Raw genomic sequence first — 17,409 nt, 5'->3', positions numbered from 1 at the left:
ATCCCGCCTTGCTGTGCCTCTGGTGTAGGCCGGTGGCTACAGCTCTGATTAGACCCCTAGCCTGGGAACCTCCATATGCCGCGGGAGCGGCCCAAGAAATAGCAACAACAACAACAACAAAAAAGACAAAAGACAAAAGACAAAAAAAAAAAAAAAAAAGGAAATCGTGGTTACTCCATTTTGCTGAAATGCTTTCCTGTGACCCCCACCCCTACCCTTTCCCTCTTCTCCCAGTAACAACGTGTTTCAAATTAGCCAACGGGGAAGAGTGTGCGCCCTGGCCCGACCAATGGGAAGGGGACAGGTAAATCACCTGCGTTAGGGATAAATAGGGGAGGGTCCTTTGTTCAGCGTGCACACTTTTTTTTGGAGTGCCCGCACCCTTCTGCAGAAGTAAAGAGCCTTGTTGAGATTTCTCCTTGTCCATGTGTCTCACTTTCTGACACTGACGACCCGAGACAGAGTTATTGTAATTTCCAACAAGCCTACACCACAGCCACAGCAACATGGGATCTGAGACACGTCTGCGACCTACACCACAGCTCACAGAAATGCTGGACCCTTAACCCACTGAGCAAGGCCAGGGACTGAACATGCATCCTCATGGATACTAGTTGGATACAGCTGAGCCATGACTGGAACTCCCTGAAGTAGTTTCAAAACAAGATTATAAACAACCATATCAACACACATTAGCTATCTATGAAATAATTTGGATCAGATTGTCTTTACTCTAAATCATGAGAGTCCATAACCATGTTATCATTTAATTTCCTATTAATTCTTAATATTTCTCTTAGGGTAACAAAAGATGTTGTAAGATATACAAGTTTATCAATTTATTTATTTATTCATTTTTTACTAACTTTAGGTGTAAATCTCACCATTTCCACACAAAGCATATCATAAAAGTCTAGACAGGCAAGACACCCACCCCGCCCCGGGCATCCAGGCTTCCATTCAATGATAAAAGCACAGCACTTAGACTCTCTTTCTGGAGACCACCCCCAAAGCCTCAGCTGATCTAAGGTAGCTCAATGAGGACTAAGTCTAAGAATTCTTGAACCGACTGGAAAAGAATCTCTTCAACAAGCTGGACAGGCTGCTGGTGGCCATCTCTGCCACCACATGGGAGAACACTGCTTGAAAATAAAGCCAACACAAGGGGAAGCAGGATACAGAGATCCAAGGAAATAAGAGATAGTGGGGGAGAGATGGGATGAAAAAGAGGAGAGAAAAGCAGATGTGAGAGAGGGAAATTCCTGATAACAATGCCTAGACATCTGAATACAGCCAGTCCACTCCACACTTTTAAATTTCAGCTACATAATTAAGAAAGAGAATGCCACAGGAGGGGCGGCTATAGATGAAGGAAAGAAAAAAAACGGGTTAGGGTAGCCCTGGGAAACAAGGAAGATGCCTACCCACTCCTGCGGCCTAAGGTGTGTGGGAGCAATGAAGAGATTGGGTGGGCTGCAGAGGCAGCAAGATTCCCAGGAGATGGTCAGTGAAGAGAATGAGGTGCCTGGGAAATTGTTGACTGAGGGCAGCCAGCTGAAGGGTCTAAAGGGCAGGAAGGCAAGGGACAGAGGACAGAGGTGGCGGTGGTGGGGTGACACGAATGAGAGGATGCATGCGTCAGTGTGGGAATGACTCTGGAGTGTGGACTTTTGCTAGTGACTGACAAGCAGGGTCGTGAAGTATGGAATGGTAAAGTGGACTTGCTGAATTGCTGTTTGACATCTGTTTTCTCTGCAAGGAGATCGGAAATCGGATTGGAAAGAGGAGAATAAACAAGGGTCCAGAGGAAATGAAAACCAAGACAGGCTCAGAGAGAGGAGGGAAAGGAGCTCAAGTCTCCTTGTCTAGATAGATTACACCTCAGACTACAAAGGAAACCTGCAAAGAAAACCTCACTGAGACATGAAGCGTCTCATGAACAGGAGAGTTGATGGAAGAGTGAAGACAAGCAAATATTGTTCTAATTTTGAAAAAAATTCTAAAGGGAATGCCAAAAGCTACATGCTGGTGATCTTTAAGTTAATTCAAGGCAAAATTTTAGAACATGTTATCAAATGGCTGCTTTGTGAGCTCAAAGGAGAGGAAATAATTATACAGAGTTAGCAAGAGTTCATAAAAATATACCCGCCATCTTAACGTATTTCCTTCTTTGAAAGGATTACTAGACTGGCAGGTAACAATAGCTAAGATTTTTCGAAAGCCTACAGTGCATTGGGTGTTTTATTTTGAACTCTGACAACTACTGGGCAAGGTAGATACGATTCTCCTCCTTTAGTAGAAGAAAGTGAGGGCCAGAGAAGCGTAACTAATTAGCCACAGTCACACAAGCCTCGAGTGGGAAGAAGCAGCCTTGTATTCTTGGCCTGCATCACTCTAGAGCCAATGTCCCATACGATTCCTCTCTTGGTGTTTCAGACCTTGAACCTCTGAAGTCATATGACCGGATCTTTTGCATCACTGTGGATAAGACCGAGAAACATGGTCCAAAGGCAGATTTGTAACAAGGTGAACAAGAAGTGATGATGAATGGACTGAGAGGGAGGATATGAGGACTCTGTCCTTGCTCTCGTCCTGGCCAACCATTTCATCAGTGACACTTAATGGCGAAGAAACAGTATAATGTGGTGGCTATCAGTGTAAACTCAAGAGCCTCAAGACTGCTAGGTTCAAATCCTAGTTCTGCTTCTGCCTAACTGTGACTACCTCAGTTTCCTTACTTGTAAAATGGGATAACAGAAACTACCTTAAAGAATCATGGGGAGGATTAAATTAGTTAATATTGTAAGGCACTTAGAAGAATGCCTATGACCTCAGATATTTGAGGAACACCTGTAACGATAAATTCAGAGACCAAAATAAACAAAAAGATATTCACAGAAAACAGAAACAACACCCAGAGCTCACTATACATGTGCATGTACACACACACACACACACACACACACACACACACACACACACACACACACTGTAAACAGCACCCATCAAACAAGAATAGAAACACTCAAGAGAGGAGTTCCCGTCTTGGCTCAGTGGTTAACGAACCCAACTAGTAACCACGAGGTTGCGGGTTCGCCCTGGCCTCGCTTAGTGGGTTAAGGATCTGGCATTGCTGTGAGCTGTGGTGTAGGTCGAAGACGCGGCTCAGACCCTGAGCTGCTGTGGCTGTGGTGTAGGCTGGCAGCTACGGCTCCAATTCTACCTCCAGCCTGGGAACCTCCATATGCCATGGGTGTGGCCCTAAAAAGACAAAAGACAAAAAAAAAAAAAAAAAAAAAAAAAGAAAGAAAGAAAGAAATACTCAGAATAAAAAAGAGCTCTTGGAAACTAATTTGATAAAAGTGAAAAATGCCATGGAGGAGTTAATGATAAAAGTGAGGAAATCTCCCAGAAAGCAGAAAAGCAAGAGACGGAAAATAGAAAAGGTAATTAATAGATGTCTAAGAGCCAAACAATAGAAGTTTCAGGAAGAGTGAAAGGGAAAAGGGAAAGGAAAGTAAGAAAATAAGAAGGAATAATGCCAGAAAACAATTGCAGAATAGAAGGCAGAAATCTCTAGACTAAAAAAGCCTCTGGGAAGTAGAAATTATCAGGAAAGGAGACAGCTGTTTTTCTAGGTCATAATGCTAAAAGATTATACTAGATATTTAACAGAAAATTAGAAAACGAATTAGAAACAAATCAAACAAAAAGTATCCAATTTGAAGTGGACACCAAGAACCAAACCCAGAGTATATACAAGGAGAACCAGGAGGAAGAAAGCTCTAGAAACAAGTATCTATAAAGACATGAAAGGCCTAATATGATGTAGCCTTAGGCACTTCAGACATCTCACCACAGGATTAAAGTTATAAGAAGACAAGATTTTGGTTCAATAAGAGAAATAATTCATTCTCTATTTTGAAAATGCTACTTGGTAGAAAGTCATCTTGTGAGAAAACAAGTTTATGGGTTTCTGAGTTGTTTGAGCCAATGCTGGTTAACCCATGGTGGTTGGTTGTTACCGAAGACTCACTATTAGAGCAAAAGGAACTATAAATTCGCCACCTTATAGTATATATACAGTCATGGGTTGAGAATACAATCTTACTTTAAAAGTAAGTAGACATCAGAGTTCCTGCTGTGGCACAGCAGGATCAGCGGTGTCTCTGCAGTGCCAGGACACAGGTTCAATCACCGGGCCAGCGCAGTAGGTTAAAGGATCCTGCCTTACTGCGGAAGCAGCGGAGGTTATAACTTCAGCTCGGATCTGATCCCTAAACTGGGAACCCCAAGTGCCACTGGGTGGCCAAAAAAGTGTTATCTCTAAGACACTTTTGTACCTTCACAGTTTGTGCTGGTTTCTGGATTAGGTTGCTGTGAAGTCATTTTCTCAGGTTCTGACAAGTCCTCTGATGTGCCAAGACCATCCCTTCTGTCGGAGGTGTCAAGATCTTTCAACATACTATAAGTTTGAAAATATAAAACTGATCATAGTACAGAATAGACCAAATGCCTACTTTTTCTCTAATATTTCCCACAACTGATCTGACACAATATAACAGAAAAGAGAACATGTTTGTTTTTCCTCTATTCTAAAACCTCTTTAGCTGGCCCTCAAAGCTGTCCATCTTCTGGACCCATGAGACCCTTTCAACTGTATTTCCAATTGTGCCCTTTCAAAAACCTTTCAATAACCCATGCTCCAATCACACTGTATCACTTACATTCTCCACAAGAGCCCTGCACTGTCTGCTTTAGGGATTTTTTTCTCTGCTCTTTTCTCAATTTGGAAAACCCACCATTTCAATCTGTTTTACCCAAATCACTTCTAGGCCCAGCCCAAATGGATTCTGCTTTCTTCAGCATGTGGTTATTAACGTCTCTCTCTTCTGAGATTCCAAAGCATTTATCCAGACTTTTCTTATTATGCCACCATGTATATATGTATATCTGTACCTATAATTAACTCATACAAAAAATATTAACACAGGAGTTCCCATTGTGGCTCAGCATCCATGAGGATGTGGGTTGGATCCCTGGCCTCACTCAGTAAGTTAAGGATCCAGCGCTGTGAGCTGTGGTGTAGGCTGGCAGGTGCAAGCTCTGATTCCACCCTTAGCCTGGGCACTTCCATTTGCCACGGGTGCAGCCCCCCAAAAAGAGAAATATTAACACATATAAACATGGTCAGTCTAACTGGATATAAAATACTTTAAAAGTAATAAAATAAGTTAGTACCAAATGGGTGTTAAAGAGAGGGTACTATTACATGTTCCTTTGAGGAGAAAAAAAACAATAAACACAAAAAAACAAGTTACTTCCTGCCCCCCCCCAAATAAATAAATAAATATCTTTTTAAGAAAGAGAGATAATGCTTTCTGAAACTTGACAAGGCTTTACCAAGAAGGTAGGATTTGAGGAAATTTTGAATGATGGGTATGGGAAAAGTGACAATGAAGGAAAGAAAAAAAGAATAATTCCATTTACTAATATTCAGGAATCAACTGTACTTTTCTCTCTCTCTCTCTTTTTTTTTTTTTTTGGCTTTTGTCTTTTTAGGGCAGCACCCGAGGCATATGGAGGTTCCCAGGCTAGGGGTCTAATTGGAGCTGTAGCCGCCAGCCTACGTCACAGACATAGCAATGTGGGATCCGAGCCACGTCTGCGACCTACACCACAGCTCACAGCAACACCGGATCCTTAACCCACTGAGCGAGGCCAGGGATCAAACCTGCAACCTCATGGTTCTTAGTTGGATTCGTTTCCACTGCGCCATGATGGGAATTCCACTGTACTTTTTTGAAGCAATCTTCTAACTAATTCAAAAATGATGAGAGACTACGTTTTATATTGGTTTTTTAAAATGTTAATATAATTATACTTCACTTAAAAATTTTCCACCTTATATTTTTTGTAATGTTTTCCAGATTGTCAGTTTAATCTCATTAGGCTATTGGAGCTTAGGCTAAGAGCATAATTGGAGATGAAGCTGTAAAGGTAATTTGCGGTCTGAAGACAGAGGATTTTGAAGGCCAGGTAAAGAAGTTTAGGAATACAAGAGATACAAAAACATGTTCTCTTTTCTGTTATATATTATCTGACCATTACACCTCTGAAATTAATTCAGAAGTTACAGCCAGCACTTTAAAATGAAATAAAATAGAAAATTTAAGTGCGCGCTGTACATAAAGTACCATTTGTGAAAATTCTACTTCAGTTTTATAATATAGACAAGTATGTGTACAAGGTTGCAATGGAAAATTTACCTTGTAAACAACCTGGGAAATAACCAGTTTCTGTCTCTTTTTTTTTTTTGTTGTTATTGTTGCTATTTCTTGGGCCGCTCCCGCGGCATATGGAGGTTCCCAGGCTAGGGGTTGAATCGGAGCTGTAGCCACCGGCCTACGCCAGAGCCACAGCAACGCGGGATCCGAGCCGCGTCTGCAACCTACACCACAGCTCACGGCAACGCCGGATCCTTAACCCACTGAGCAAGGGCAGGGACCGAACCCGCGACCTCATGGTTCCTAGTCGGATTCGTTAACCACTGCGCCACGACGGGAACTCCAATAACCAGTTTCTAACTGCTGAAGATCAAGGTGAAGTAAATTATGGTATGACCACTCAATAAATTATGGAGCCATTAAAAACAATGACTAGAGCAACACAGAAAATGTGTTAAAAATATTGTTAAGAAAAATGCAGGAGTTCCCGTCGTGGCGCAGTGGTTAACGAATCCGACTGGGAACCATGAGGTTGCGGGTTCGGTCCCTGCCCTTGCTCAGTGGGTTAACGATCCGGTGTTGCCGTGAGCTGTGGTGTAGGTTGCAGACGCGGCTCGGATCCCGCGTTGCTGTGGCTCTGGCGTAGGCTGGTGGCCACAGCTCCGATTAGACCCCTAGCCTGGGAACCTCCATATGCTGCAGGAGCGGCCCAAGAAATAGCAAAAAGACAAAAAAAAAAAAAAAAAAGCAGACTGAAAAATTATGGCAATGCAAAAATCACACGTGTCGAGAAGGAACAAAACAATGTGGATAGGGAAGGGGGAAGGGACAAATTAGGAGTGTGGGATGCAGATATAAACTGTATAAACAGATCAGCAACAAGGATTTTCTGCATAGCACAGGGAATTATATTCAATGTCTTAAAACAACTTGTAATGGAGTATAATCAGAAAAAATAACTGAATCACTAGGCTGTACACCTGAAACTTATACTGTAAATCATCTCTATGTCAATTAAAAAAATAAAAGAACTTAATGTGCATAAAGAAAATATTTGGGAGTTCCCTTGATGGCTCAGAGGTCAATAAACCTGACTAGGACCCATGAGGATGAGGGTTCGTTCCCTGGCCTCACTCAGTGGGTTAAGGATCCGGCATTACTGTGAGGTGTGGTGTAGGTCACAGACATGGCTCGGATCTGGTGTTGCTGTGGCTGTGGTGGAGGCTGGCAGCTGCAGCTCTGATTTGACCTCTAGCCTGGGAACTTCCATATGTCATGGTGTGGCCCTAAAAAGCAAAAAAAAAAAAGTTTGGTTTGTTGGAACTGTAAGCCTACCAGTAAGTATCCTGTTAACGTGGTTACAATGTTATCTGTGCAATGCACACTTTTTTAATAAACAAAGAAAAGCCGGGCCATCAACAAGAAATGGGATGGCTGTGAAATAACACTCCGCTGGATCCTAGCCCATTTGCCATTCAGGGCAGCATCCTCGGTCATCTCCTGCACTTCCCTCAACAGCTTCACCTGTTCAATGAGAATGCTGATGAATGCTATATGAAGTCCTGCTCTGTTTTTAACTTTGTACAATGCTGTCTGAATTTCTACTGGAAAGTGGAAGAGGGGAGCTCTTACAGTTTTTCAGTTTTGTTGTCAAAGAACAATCATGCTTCAACCTTTCCTGCCTCTTTAAACATCTCAACCCACCTGTTAAAACAAAAACCCAGAGAAACTAGGTTATGCAGGCGAATACCTCCTTCCTGCTTTCCTTCCTTCCTTGAACAGTCTATAGGGATAGACTAAGCGGGATTTGTTTCTCATCGAAATACTGGTTAACAGCATAGTAAATAACCCACCACTCAAGTGGATTATGATTTAGATTGGGGTGAGGATGGAGCTAACAATGACTATTAGTATTGTAAGCTTGTAATGAACTATGTGGACTCTATTCTTTCCACAATCATGTCACTAATTTACCAAAATTCAGTGAACGACAAATACAATGTTCAATTCTATTTGGATTTTTTTTTTTTTTAAAGGAGGCGAAAAAGGGGGACACATTTCTTACTAAGTCACTTTGCCAATAAGGTGTTAGTTTTGAGTCATTTCAGGCCCAGGAGTTTGGAAATACAATATTTTTAGGACTATATTCCACAGGCCAAAATCAACTACATGAAACTGGAGGTTCCATGAAATTAATCATAATGGAACTTTACAGCTTTAAAATACCAACAATGAAATAAATAGGGATTTTTTTCTGACACTTTCATTTGGATACCACAGAAACTGTGCAGAAACATGAAATTAATTTTGAGATGAGACTACATAACAAATTATTTCAGCTAACCCAGAAACAAACAATAGTTTATTAATTAATTAGCTGTTTTACCTAGAGCATTTTAAAGAGGATGAAGAGGTAGAAGTCATTCCTTCTTCTGGAGAAGGTGGAACATAATCTATGTCATAATCATCTTCATTGAGCTCAATACATGAAGATTTCTCAACTGAATGTAATTCTGTTTCTTCCAAGCTTTTCTCCTTTTCACAATTATCTAAAACAGTTGATAAACATAGGTTATTTTAATAATTAATGAGGCAGAAAAGAACAGGGTGTGAGCACTTTAAAGTGAATGCTTCAGGAAAGTCACAAACACCACCCCTGCTCTGTACTCTATGAGGCTCTCCTTTCACATATTAATGTTGGCTTGTTTCTTCATAAATAGTGAGTGAGTCAAGAGGATTAAGGCCAAGGAATGCTGGATTGAGGCTGATGATTTGCTTAAGGATTTTCGAGATTGTCTCCAGTTAATTTATGAAGAATCCCATACTTAGTATCAGCACTTTCCTTTCTCTATTTTTTAAATTTTTTTTTCTCAGGGCCACATCTGTGGCATATGGAGTTTCCCAGGCTAGGGGTCGAATCAGAGCTACAGCTGCCGGCCTACACCACAGCCACAGCAACTAAGGATTCGAGCCCCATCTGCAACCTACACCACAGCTCACGGCCACGCAGGCTCCTTAACTCACTAAGCAAGGCCAGGGATCGAACCCGAAACCTCAGGGTTTCTAGTTGGATTCTTTTCCACTGCGCCACAACAGGAACTCCTTTATTTTTCACTCATATTTAAATTAAGGGTAGGAGTTCCTGTTGTGGCTCAGTGGTTAACGAATCTGACCAGGAACCATGAGGCTGCAGGTTCAATCCCTGGCCTCACTCAGTGGGTTAAGGATCTGGTGTTGCCGTGAGCCGTTGTGTAGGTTGCACATGTGGCTCGGATCCCGCGCTGCTGTGAGCTGTGGTGTAGGCTGGCGAATAGCTCTGATTAGACCCCTAGCCTGGGAACCTCCATATACCGAGGGTGCAGTCCTAGAAAGAGACAAAAAGACTAAATAAATAAATAAATAAGGGTAAAGTACAGGTAAGCCTGATAAGTAATCTACTTTACCAAAGAGGGGTTCTAGTTATTTAAGTCTCCCAGATTCAGTGCCTCTATTGGCTATTGGGAAAACAATGCCAAACTGTTGTTCTCTAATTTACCTCTTACCATATTTTCTCTTCACAAAGAGCAACACATTTGGTTAGGCTACAGTTTTGCTCAGTATCAATCACTTTTGAGTTTTCTCTCACCCCTACAGGAACCTTCATGGGATTCTGGTGTTTAAAAACATTAGTCTCATATTTACAACTGTTTTAGAAGGTGGGCACCTCCACATATGGCTAATCCCAGCTATGAAGTTCTAGACATCTAATAACTATGAGACCTCAACAGAAAACAATTTGAATGTAATTTATAATACTTTAATAGCCTGATTAGCTCATATTAGACATCAATATCAGGTAGTGCAAGCCGTAAGAGAATTTTAATTCAAAGGCTTATTTAGTTACATGCCCCAATTCTACTACCAACCAGTCAGTAGACCATTAAGCTGTTCCACGGACCTTCTTTTCTTTTCTTTTCATTGAAGTATAATTAATTTACAATATTGTGTTAATTTCAGGTGTACACTATAGTGATTCAGGTTTTTTTTGCAGATCATATTATAGGATATTACTAGACACTGGGTATAATTCCCTATGCTATATAGTAAATCTTACTGCTTATCTATTTTATGTATAGTAGTTTATACCTTGTTAATCCTATATTCCTAATTTCTCCCTCCTTCCTCCCTCTCCCCTTTTAGTAACTATAAGTTTGTTCTCTAAGTCTGTTTCACATTTGTATATAGATCCATTGCTTTTTGGCCACGCCTGCGACAGGTGCAAGTTCCCAGGCCAAGGACTGAACACACATCACAGCACTGACCCTAACTGCAGCAGTGACAATGCCAAATCCTTAGCCTACTGTGCCACAAGGGAACTCCTAGATTCATTTTTATTATTTTTTCAGATACCAGTGTGATTCTCATATAGTATTTGTCTTTCTCTGTCCAACTTATTTCACTAAGCATTATATTCTCTACATATTTCTTCATATTTAAAATCACAGAATTATCCTTGTTGTTAATAGAAAAATTTCATTAGCAGAATAAAATCTTTCATTTCCTTAGTATGTCCTGCCTCAAGAACATGGTCAACAGATGGTTCAATAAACACTGCCATATATCCTAAGGACAAAAGCTAAATCATATTTACTACTGTTCCCAATGCTTAGCTTTGAATAAACTAATACAATACAATCAACATATTGAAATGAAACAAAATAGTAATTTTTACCTCTTTTCTCTTCCAAATGAGTTTTTAAGGAGCGATTTTCCTGAGTATCTTCATTTATATGCTCTTCGGAATTGGGATCGTCATCATCGATGCAAATCACATCACTACTTAACCATTCTGAATCATCCTTCTGTTTCTTAGTCAAATATGCCTGCTTGCTCTCAGAGGATGGAGGAATCAAATCAGTCTTTACTGTATTTATTTTATCAAACTGTGATTTTAAAAAGTTCCTCTTAGATTTTTTTGATTTCTGAGCAGTGCTTACTCTTACGAAGTTGTTTCTGAGTGGTGTAACAAATGTTTTTGAATTTCCAGAAGTATCAAAGTCATCCATATCATCCCAATCATTGAAGGTAATACAAGAATCTGATGAAGAACTAAATTCTAATTTCTTGAAAGTAGCATCACGGGATTCCTTTATAACTGGTGTGTTCTGGCTGGTACACAAAACTTCCTGTGGAACCTGGGACAAATCTGGTAATAACGGTTGTTGTGAACTAACTCTCTTAGTTTGCTGTCCGGCTGGAGTATTTTTAAAGTCATTGATCCTTTTGTGCTGATCTGTGGTGTGGGATAAAGGTTCACTGAAGGAAAAGGCCTCAGTAACATTAACATCTTTGTCACTCAACACAGGTGTTTTTGCTACTGACACACTAGTTATAGATAGGTCTTTGGCTGAAGGTGCTTTCTTTTTAAAAGTGAAACCTCTGAAAAATAAAAAACTGAATTAGATGGATTTAACAAACCCAGCAACTATACAAAACAACTCGATTTTTTTTTTTTTTTTACTAATTTATGTAACAACCTCCCTTCACTGTATCACAAATGAGCAAAGATTTTCTGACTTTAAAAAGTGTACGGTAATTTAAATTATGTTTTGTATGCAATGATCCTTCCTACTCAGAAGCTAATTATTCAGCCTCGAGAGTATACAGGCCACTCCCACCCACTACTTTATTTCTCAGGCTGGTAGTTCCTAATTAATAGCCCCTCTAGAGGGAGGGGTCAGCATAATGAAAAAGAGGAAACTCAACAAGGCTACTTGTTGCTACTGTGATAAAAGTTTTTACGGGGAAAAGATTTAAACACTGCTAGCTATGATGAAATCTGAAAGACAAGTCAAAGAGGTAAGAGTCCCAGACATCTGCTGGATTTAGTGACATGAAGGTCTACAGTGTACAGTGACTTTTTTTTTTTTTTTTTTTTTTTTTTGGTCTTTTTAGGGCCACACCTGCACCATACGGAGGTTCCCAGGCTAGGGGTCCAATTGGAGCTGTAGCCTACAGCACAGCCACAGCAATGCAGGATCTGAGCCACGTCTGTGACCTACACCACAGCTCACAGCAACTCTGGATCCTTAACCCACTGAGTGAGGCCAGGTATCAAACCTTCGTCCTCATGGATGCTAGTTGGGTTCGTTAACCACTGAACCACAATGGGAACTTTGACTTTTTTTTTGTCTTTTTAGGGCTGTACCAGTGGTATATGGAAGTTCCCAGGCTAGGTGTTGAATCAGCTACAGCTGCCAGCCTACACCACAGCCACAGCAACACAGGATCCGAGCTGCGTCTGCAGTCTACACCACAGCTCATGGCAACACAGGATTTTTAACCCACTGAGCGGGGCCAGGGATCAAACCTGCATCCTCATGGATTCTAGTTGGATTTGTTTCTGATGTGCGACAATGGGAACTCAACAGTTACTTTAAAGTCAAGCACCCAAAATGGCATCTAGAACCTGATAAGGGAACTATAAAGGCTATAAATTACTAGGTATTGTTAGGACTTTGGACTAGAGCGTGGAGGAAAGAACAGAACTAGAGGATTACAGTTTCCTTATAAACTGTTATTGAAAAGGATGTAAAGTTATATTAAAATATTTTAAAAAACCGATTTGGGAGTTCCAGTTGTGGTGCAGCAGAAACTAATCTGACTAGTATCCATGAGGGAGCGGGTTTGATCCCCGGCTTTGCTCAGCGGGTCAGCGTTGCCATGAGCTGTGGTGTAGGCTGACAGCTGTAGCTCCGATTCCACCCCCTAGCCTGGGAACATCCCATATGACATGGGTTTGGCACTAAAAAGCAAAAATAAATCTATCAATAAATAAAAATGAAAGCTAAAAAATAACCCCCAAAGCAAAACAAAAAAAACCCCTATTTGCCCAAATTTACAAGATCCATTATTCATCCATTCAACAAATACCGAGCAAATATCATGTGCCAGCAACTGCGCAAAAGTGCTGAACAATTTATTACCTGGTGTTGCTAACACTTGCTCTACTATTAATCTGCAAAGTGGGAAAATCCCTGACTCACTCAGCCTCATTTCCTCAACCGTATGATGAGAGGGTTGAAAGAAGATATTTTACTTGTGAGTTAATGCCCATACGAAAGCAAACCAACCAAAATACTTACGAAGATTTTGGTTTTGAAAGACTTAATTTATTATTAAGTTTTCTGGCTGAATGACGTTCCAGTTGCTCCTGTAGATTATTCTGAGGAATAGCAGCCATGATCCTAAAAAGTGAGGGGAAAAAATATGCATCAATTACAATATATATTCAGTTGTGGGGGTGTATGTGTGTGAAGCACTGCTCTAACTATGCTCAGAGTAAATGAGGCTTTTTTTTTTTTTGGTCAAAAAACTGTTCTGACATTTACAACTGTGATATTTGAAATCTATAATCTTTAACTGAGGCTCACTTAAATAGCCTTAAACAAAATGACCTGGTTTTTCCCCAATGCTAAAATAAGCACAAAAGACGTTAAGGAAGGGCTTATTAGGAAAAGGCTTGCAGAAAAAATGGGGCCTGGCCTAGGCTTGAAGAATAAACGGAAGTCAGATGGTGAGAAAGGTGGGAGAAAATGATCAAAGTATACCGAAAACCCAAAGAACAAAGGAGTAACTGAATTCTCTGCCCAAGGGAAAAATCGGGAAAAGAAGGAAAAGCAGCACCAACGAAAGCCATGGTTTACTAGCAAGATACCATGCTTCCTAATTACCTAGCTTCAACCTGAAAGAATACTTTTGTCAAGCATATTTACATCCCCTGTGTAACAAATTGTGATACTGCTGAGCTACTGCTTGGGATAATGTGTTGCTTAAGGCACCCTGAAATTACTGGGGCTAAAGGAAGACAGGATAGCCAGACTTTATGGGTATAAACAATTCTCATTTGAGCTGAGAGTTTCAAGGCCCTTTCCCATTCTTTTTCTTTCTTTCTTTCTTTTTTTTTTTTTAATGTATTTTACTTTCACCTGCATTTCCCTTAAAAGTTATTTTATTTTTGTCTGTATAGGGCCATACCCATGGCATATGGAGGTTCCCAGGCTAGGGGTCTAATCAGAGCTGTAGCTGCCGGCCTACACCACAGCTCACGGCAACATTGGCTCCCTACCCAACTGAGCAAGGCCAGGGATCGAACCTGAGTCCTCATGGATACTAGTCAGATTCATTTCCACTGAGCCATGATGGGAACTCCCTCCTTCCCATTCTATCTTTACCAGAGACCTCCTTTTAGTTTATGTCAAGTATCTTAGGAAGAAGGGTTAACAACAGATAATGTCCACAGAAATATGAAGTTTTACATAAATCATATTCCACACATTAATTACTAAAAATAACCTATGGGAGTTCCCGTTGTGGCTCAGTGGTTAACGAATCCGACTAGGAACCATGAGGTCACAGGTTCGATCCCTGGCCTTGCTCAGTGGGTTAAGGATCCGGCGTTGCTGTGAGCTGTGGTGTAGATGGCAGATGCGGCTCGCATCCCGTGTTGCTGTGGCTCTGGCGTAGGCCAGCAGCTACAGCTCCAATTCGACCCCTAGCTTGGGAACCTCCATATGCCGCAGGAGCGGCCCCAGAAATGGCAAAAAGACAAAAAGACAAAAAGACAAAATAAATAAATAAATAAATAAATAAAAATAAAAATAGAAATAACCTATGTTTTACACACCTTCACACCATGCACAAAAATAAACTCAAAATGGCTTAAAGACTTAAACATAAGACAAGACACCATAAAACTCCTAGAAGAGAACATAGGCAAAACATTCTCTGACAACGTACAGATGTTTTCTTAGGTCAGTCTCCCACAGCAATAGAGATGAAAACAAAAATAAACCATGGGACCAGATCAAACTTACAAGTTTTTGCACAGCAAAGGAAACCATAAAAAAAAAAAGAAAAGATAACCTATGGAATGGGAGAAAATAGTTGCAAATGATCCAGCTGACAAGGGCTTAATCTCCAAAATATACGAACAACTTATACAACTCAACAACAACAAACCAAACAACCCAATTGAAAAATGGGCAGAAGATCTAAATAGACATTTCTCCAAGAAGACACATGGATGGCCAGCAGGCACATGAGAAACTGCTCAACATCACTAATTATTAGAGAAATACAAATCAGTGAAGTCCCACCTCACACCAGTCAGTATGGCTATCAGTAATAAGTCTATAGTGTTCCTGTTGTGGCTCAGCAGAAACGATATCAACTAGGAACCATGAGGTTGCAGGTTCGATCCCTGGCCTCGATCAGTGGGTTGGGGATCCGGTGTTGCCATGGGCTGTGGTGTAGGCCAGCAGCTGTAGCTCCAATTAGACCCCTAGCCTGGGAACCTCCATATGCCATGGGTGTGGCCCTAAAAAGCAAAAAATAATAACAAATGCTGAAGAGGGTATGGAGAGAAGGGAACACGCCTACATTGTTGGTGGAAATGTAAATTGGTACAACCATTATGGAAAACAGTATGGAGGGTCCTCAGAAAACTAAATGAAGAACTACCATATCATCCAGTAATCCCACTCCTGGGCATACATCCAGACAAAACTATAATTCAAAAAGATAAAAAACAAAAAGATACATGCACCTCTATGTTCACTGTGGCATTATTCACAATAGCCAAGACATGGCAACAACCTAAATGTTCATTGACAGAAGAACGGTTTAAGATGTGGTACATGTACACAATGGAATACTACTTAGCCGTAAAGAAGAGCAAAATAATGCCATTTGCAGTAACATGGATAGAACGAAAGACTCTCACACTATGTGAAGTCAGAAAGAGAAGGACAAATAACATGATATCACTTATATGTGGAATCTAAAATGTGGCACAAAGGAACCTGTCTACGAAACAGAAACAGACTCACAGACACAAAGAACAGACTTGTGGCTGCTGAGGTGGAGGCAGTGGGACAGACCGGGAGTCTGGGGTTAGCAGACACAAACTAGTACATTTGAGGTGTATAAGCAATGAGATCCTACTGCACAGCACAGGGAACGATATCCAATTTCTAAGGACGGAACATGATGGAAGATAATATGAGAAAAAGAGTGTGTGTGTGTGTATACACACACACACACACACACACACACACGACTGGTTTAATCTGCTGTACATCAAGGAATTGACACAGCATTGTATATTAACTACACTTTAATAAAAAAATGTTAAATACGTAAAAAATACTGTTTTACTTTAGATAATAGTGAAAAGAAAAAAAACTTGGAAGAAAGAGAATTACATTCAACTGAGAAATCTCCATTTGTTGAGCCTGATGATGATGATTTTGATATAGATTTTGTTCTACTTTCTCCAGAAGAAAAAAGGATTTCTGCCTCTTCTAACTCTTTAAAATGCTTTAGGTAAAATAGCTAATTCATACACTTTATTTTGATAAAGTTGTTATCAAAATAAACATAAGGGGGGGTTCCCTGGTGGCTCAACGGGTTAAAGATATGGTGTTGTCCCTGCTGTGGTGCAGGTTTGATCCCTGGCCCGGGAATTTCCACATGCCGTGGGCACAGACAAAAGAAAACTAAGTGGACAGAAGGGTAATGAACTCCTACATGCCCATCACCCATACACACATCACAAAATCCTCACTTCACCATTCTAGAAGTCAACCTCCCGAAACAGTGATATTTTAATGTTGTTATTTCTTCTTCATTTATTAGCTGAAATACTTCTATCAAGAGAAATGTTCTCTGATCTACTATTTTGTTATGCAGTAGTCAACTGAAAAGGAAAGGATGGGATAAATGTTAGATTCTTTTCCTTTATTAGTTTTCAAAATAATGGGTTCATTCTCTAACAAGCTCTAGTGGTGGTCAATTCTTTCTTTCAGTATTATTATAAACTCATGGATTAAACATATTAGGTATGTTTCAATCCAATACAGTTATCTTTTTTTTTTTTTTTTTTTTTTTTGTATTTTTGCCGTTTCTTGGGCCACTCCCACGGCATATGGAGGTTCCCAGGCTAGGGGTCGAATCCAAGCTGTAGACTCCGGCCTACACCAGAGTCACAGCAACGTGGGATCTGAGCCGTGTCTGCAACCTACACCACAACTCACGGCAATGCCGGATCCTTAACCCACTGAGCAAGGCCAGGGATCGAACCCCCGACCTCATGGTTCCTAGTCGGATTCGTTAACCACTGCGCCATGATGGGAACTCCCAG

General features: G+C 40.7%; 1 protein-coding gene across 6 annotated transcripts in view; it reads right to left on the bottom strand.

Annotated features, from left to right (window-relative positions):
• Nucleotides 1–17,409, bottom strand: part of BLM (Bloom syndrome RecQ like helicase) — a 95,135-nt gene that overhangs the window by 55,333 nt on the left and 22,393 nt on the right. For 2 of the 6 annotated variants that reach the window (XM_021097882.1, XM_021097881.1), the window contains 4 exons: nt 13,352–13,453; nt 10,939–11,645; nt 8,614–8,776; nt 4,344–4,465 (listed from right to left, as the gene is read on the bottom strand). In XM_021097882.1, coding sequence (XP_020953541.1) covers nt 4,344–4,465; nt 8,614–8,776; nt 10,939–11,645; nt 13,352–13,449 — 1,090 coding nt within the window. In that variant the 5' untranslated portion in view covers nt 13,450–13,453. 6 annotated transcript variants of the gene reach the window in all.

This window comes from Sus scrofa, chromosome 7 (assembly GCF_000003025.6).
Source record: "Sus scrofa isolate TJ Tabasco breed Duroc chromosome 7, Sscrofa11.1, whole genome shotgun sequence".
NCBI lineage: Eukaryota > Metazoa > Chordata > Mammalia > Artiodactyla > Suidae > Sus > Sus scrofa.
The sequence above is the reverse complement of the archived record's forward strand: the minus strand, read 5'-3'. Positions and strand labels throughout refer to the sequence as shown.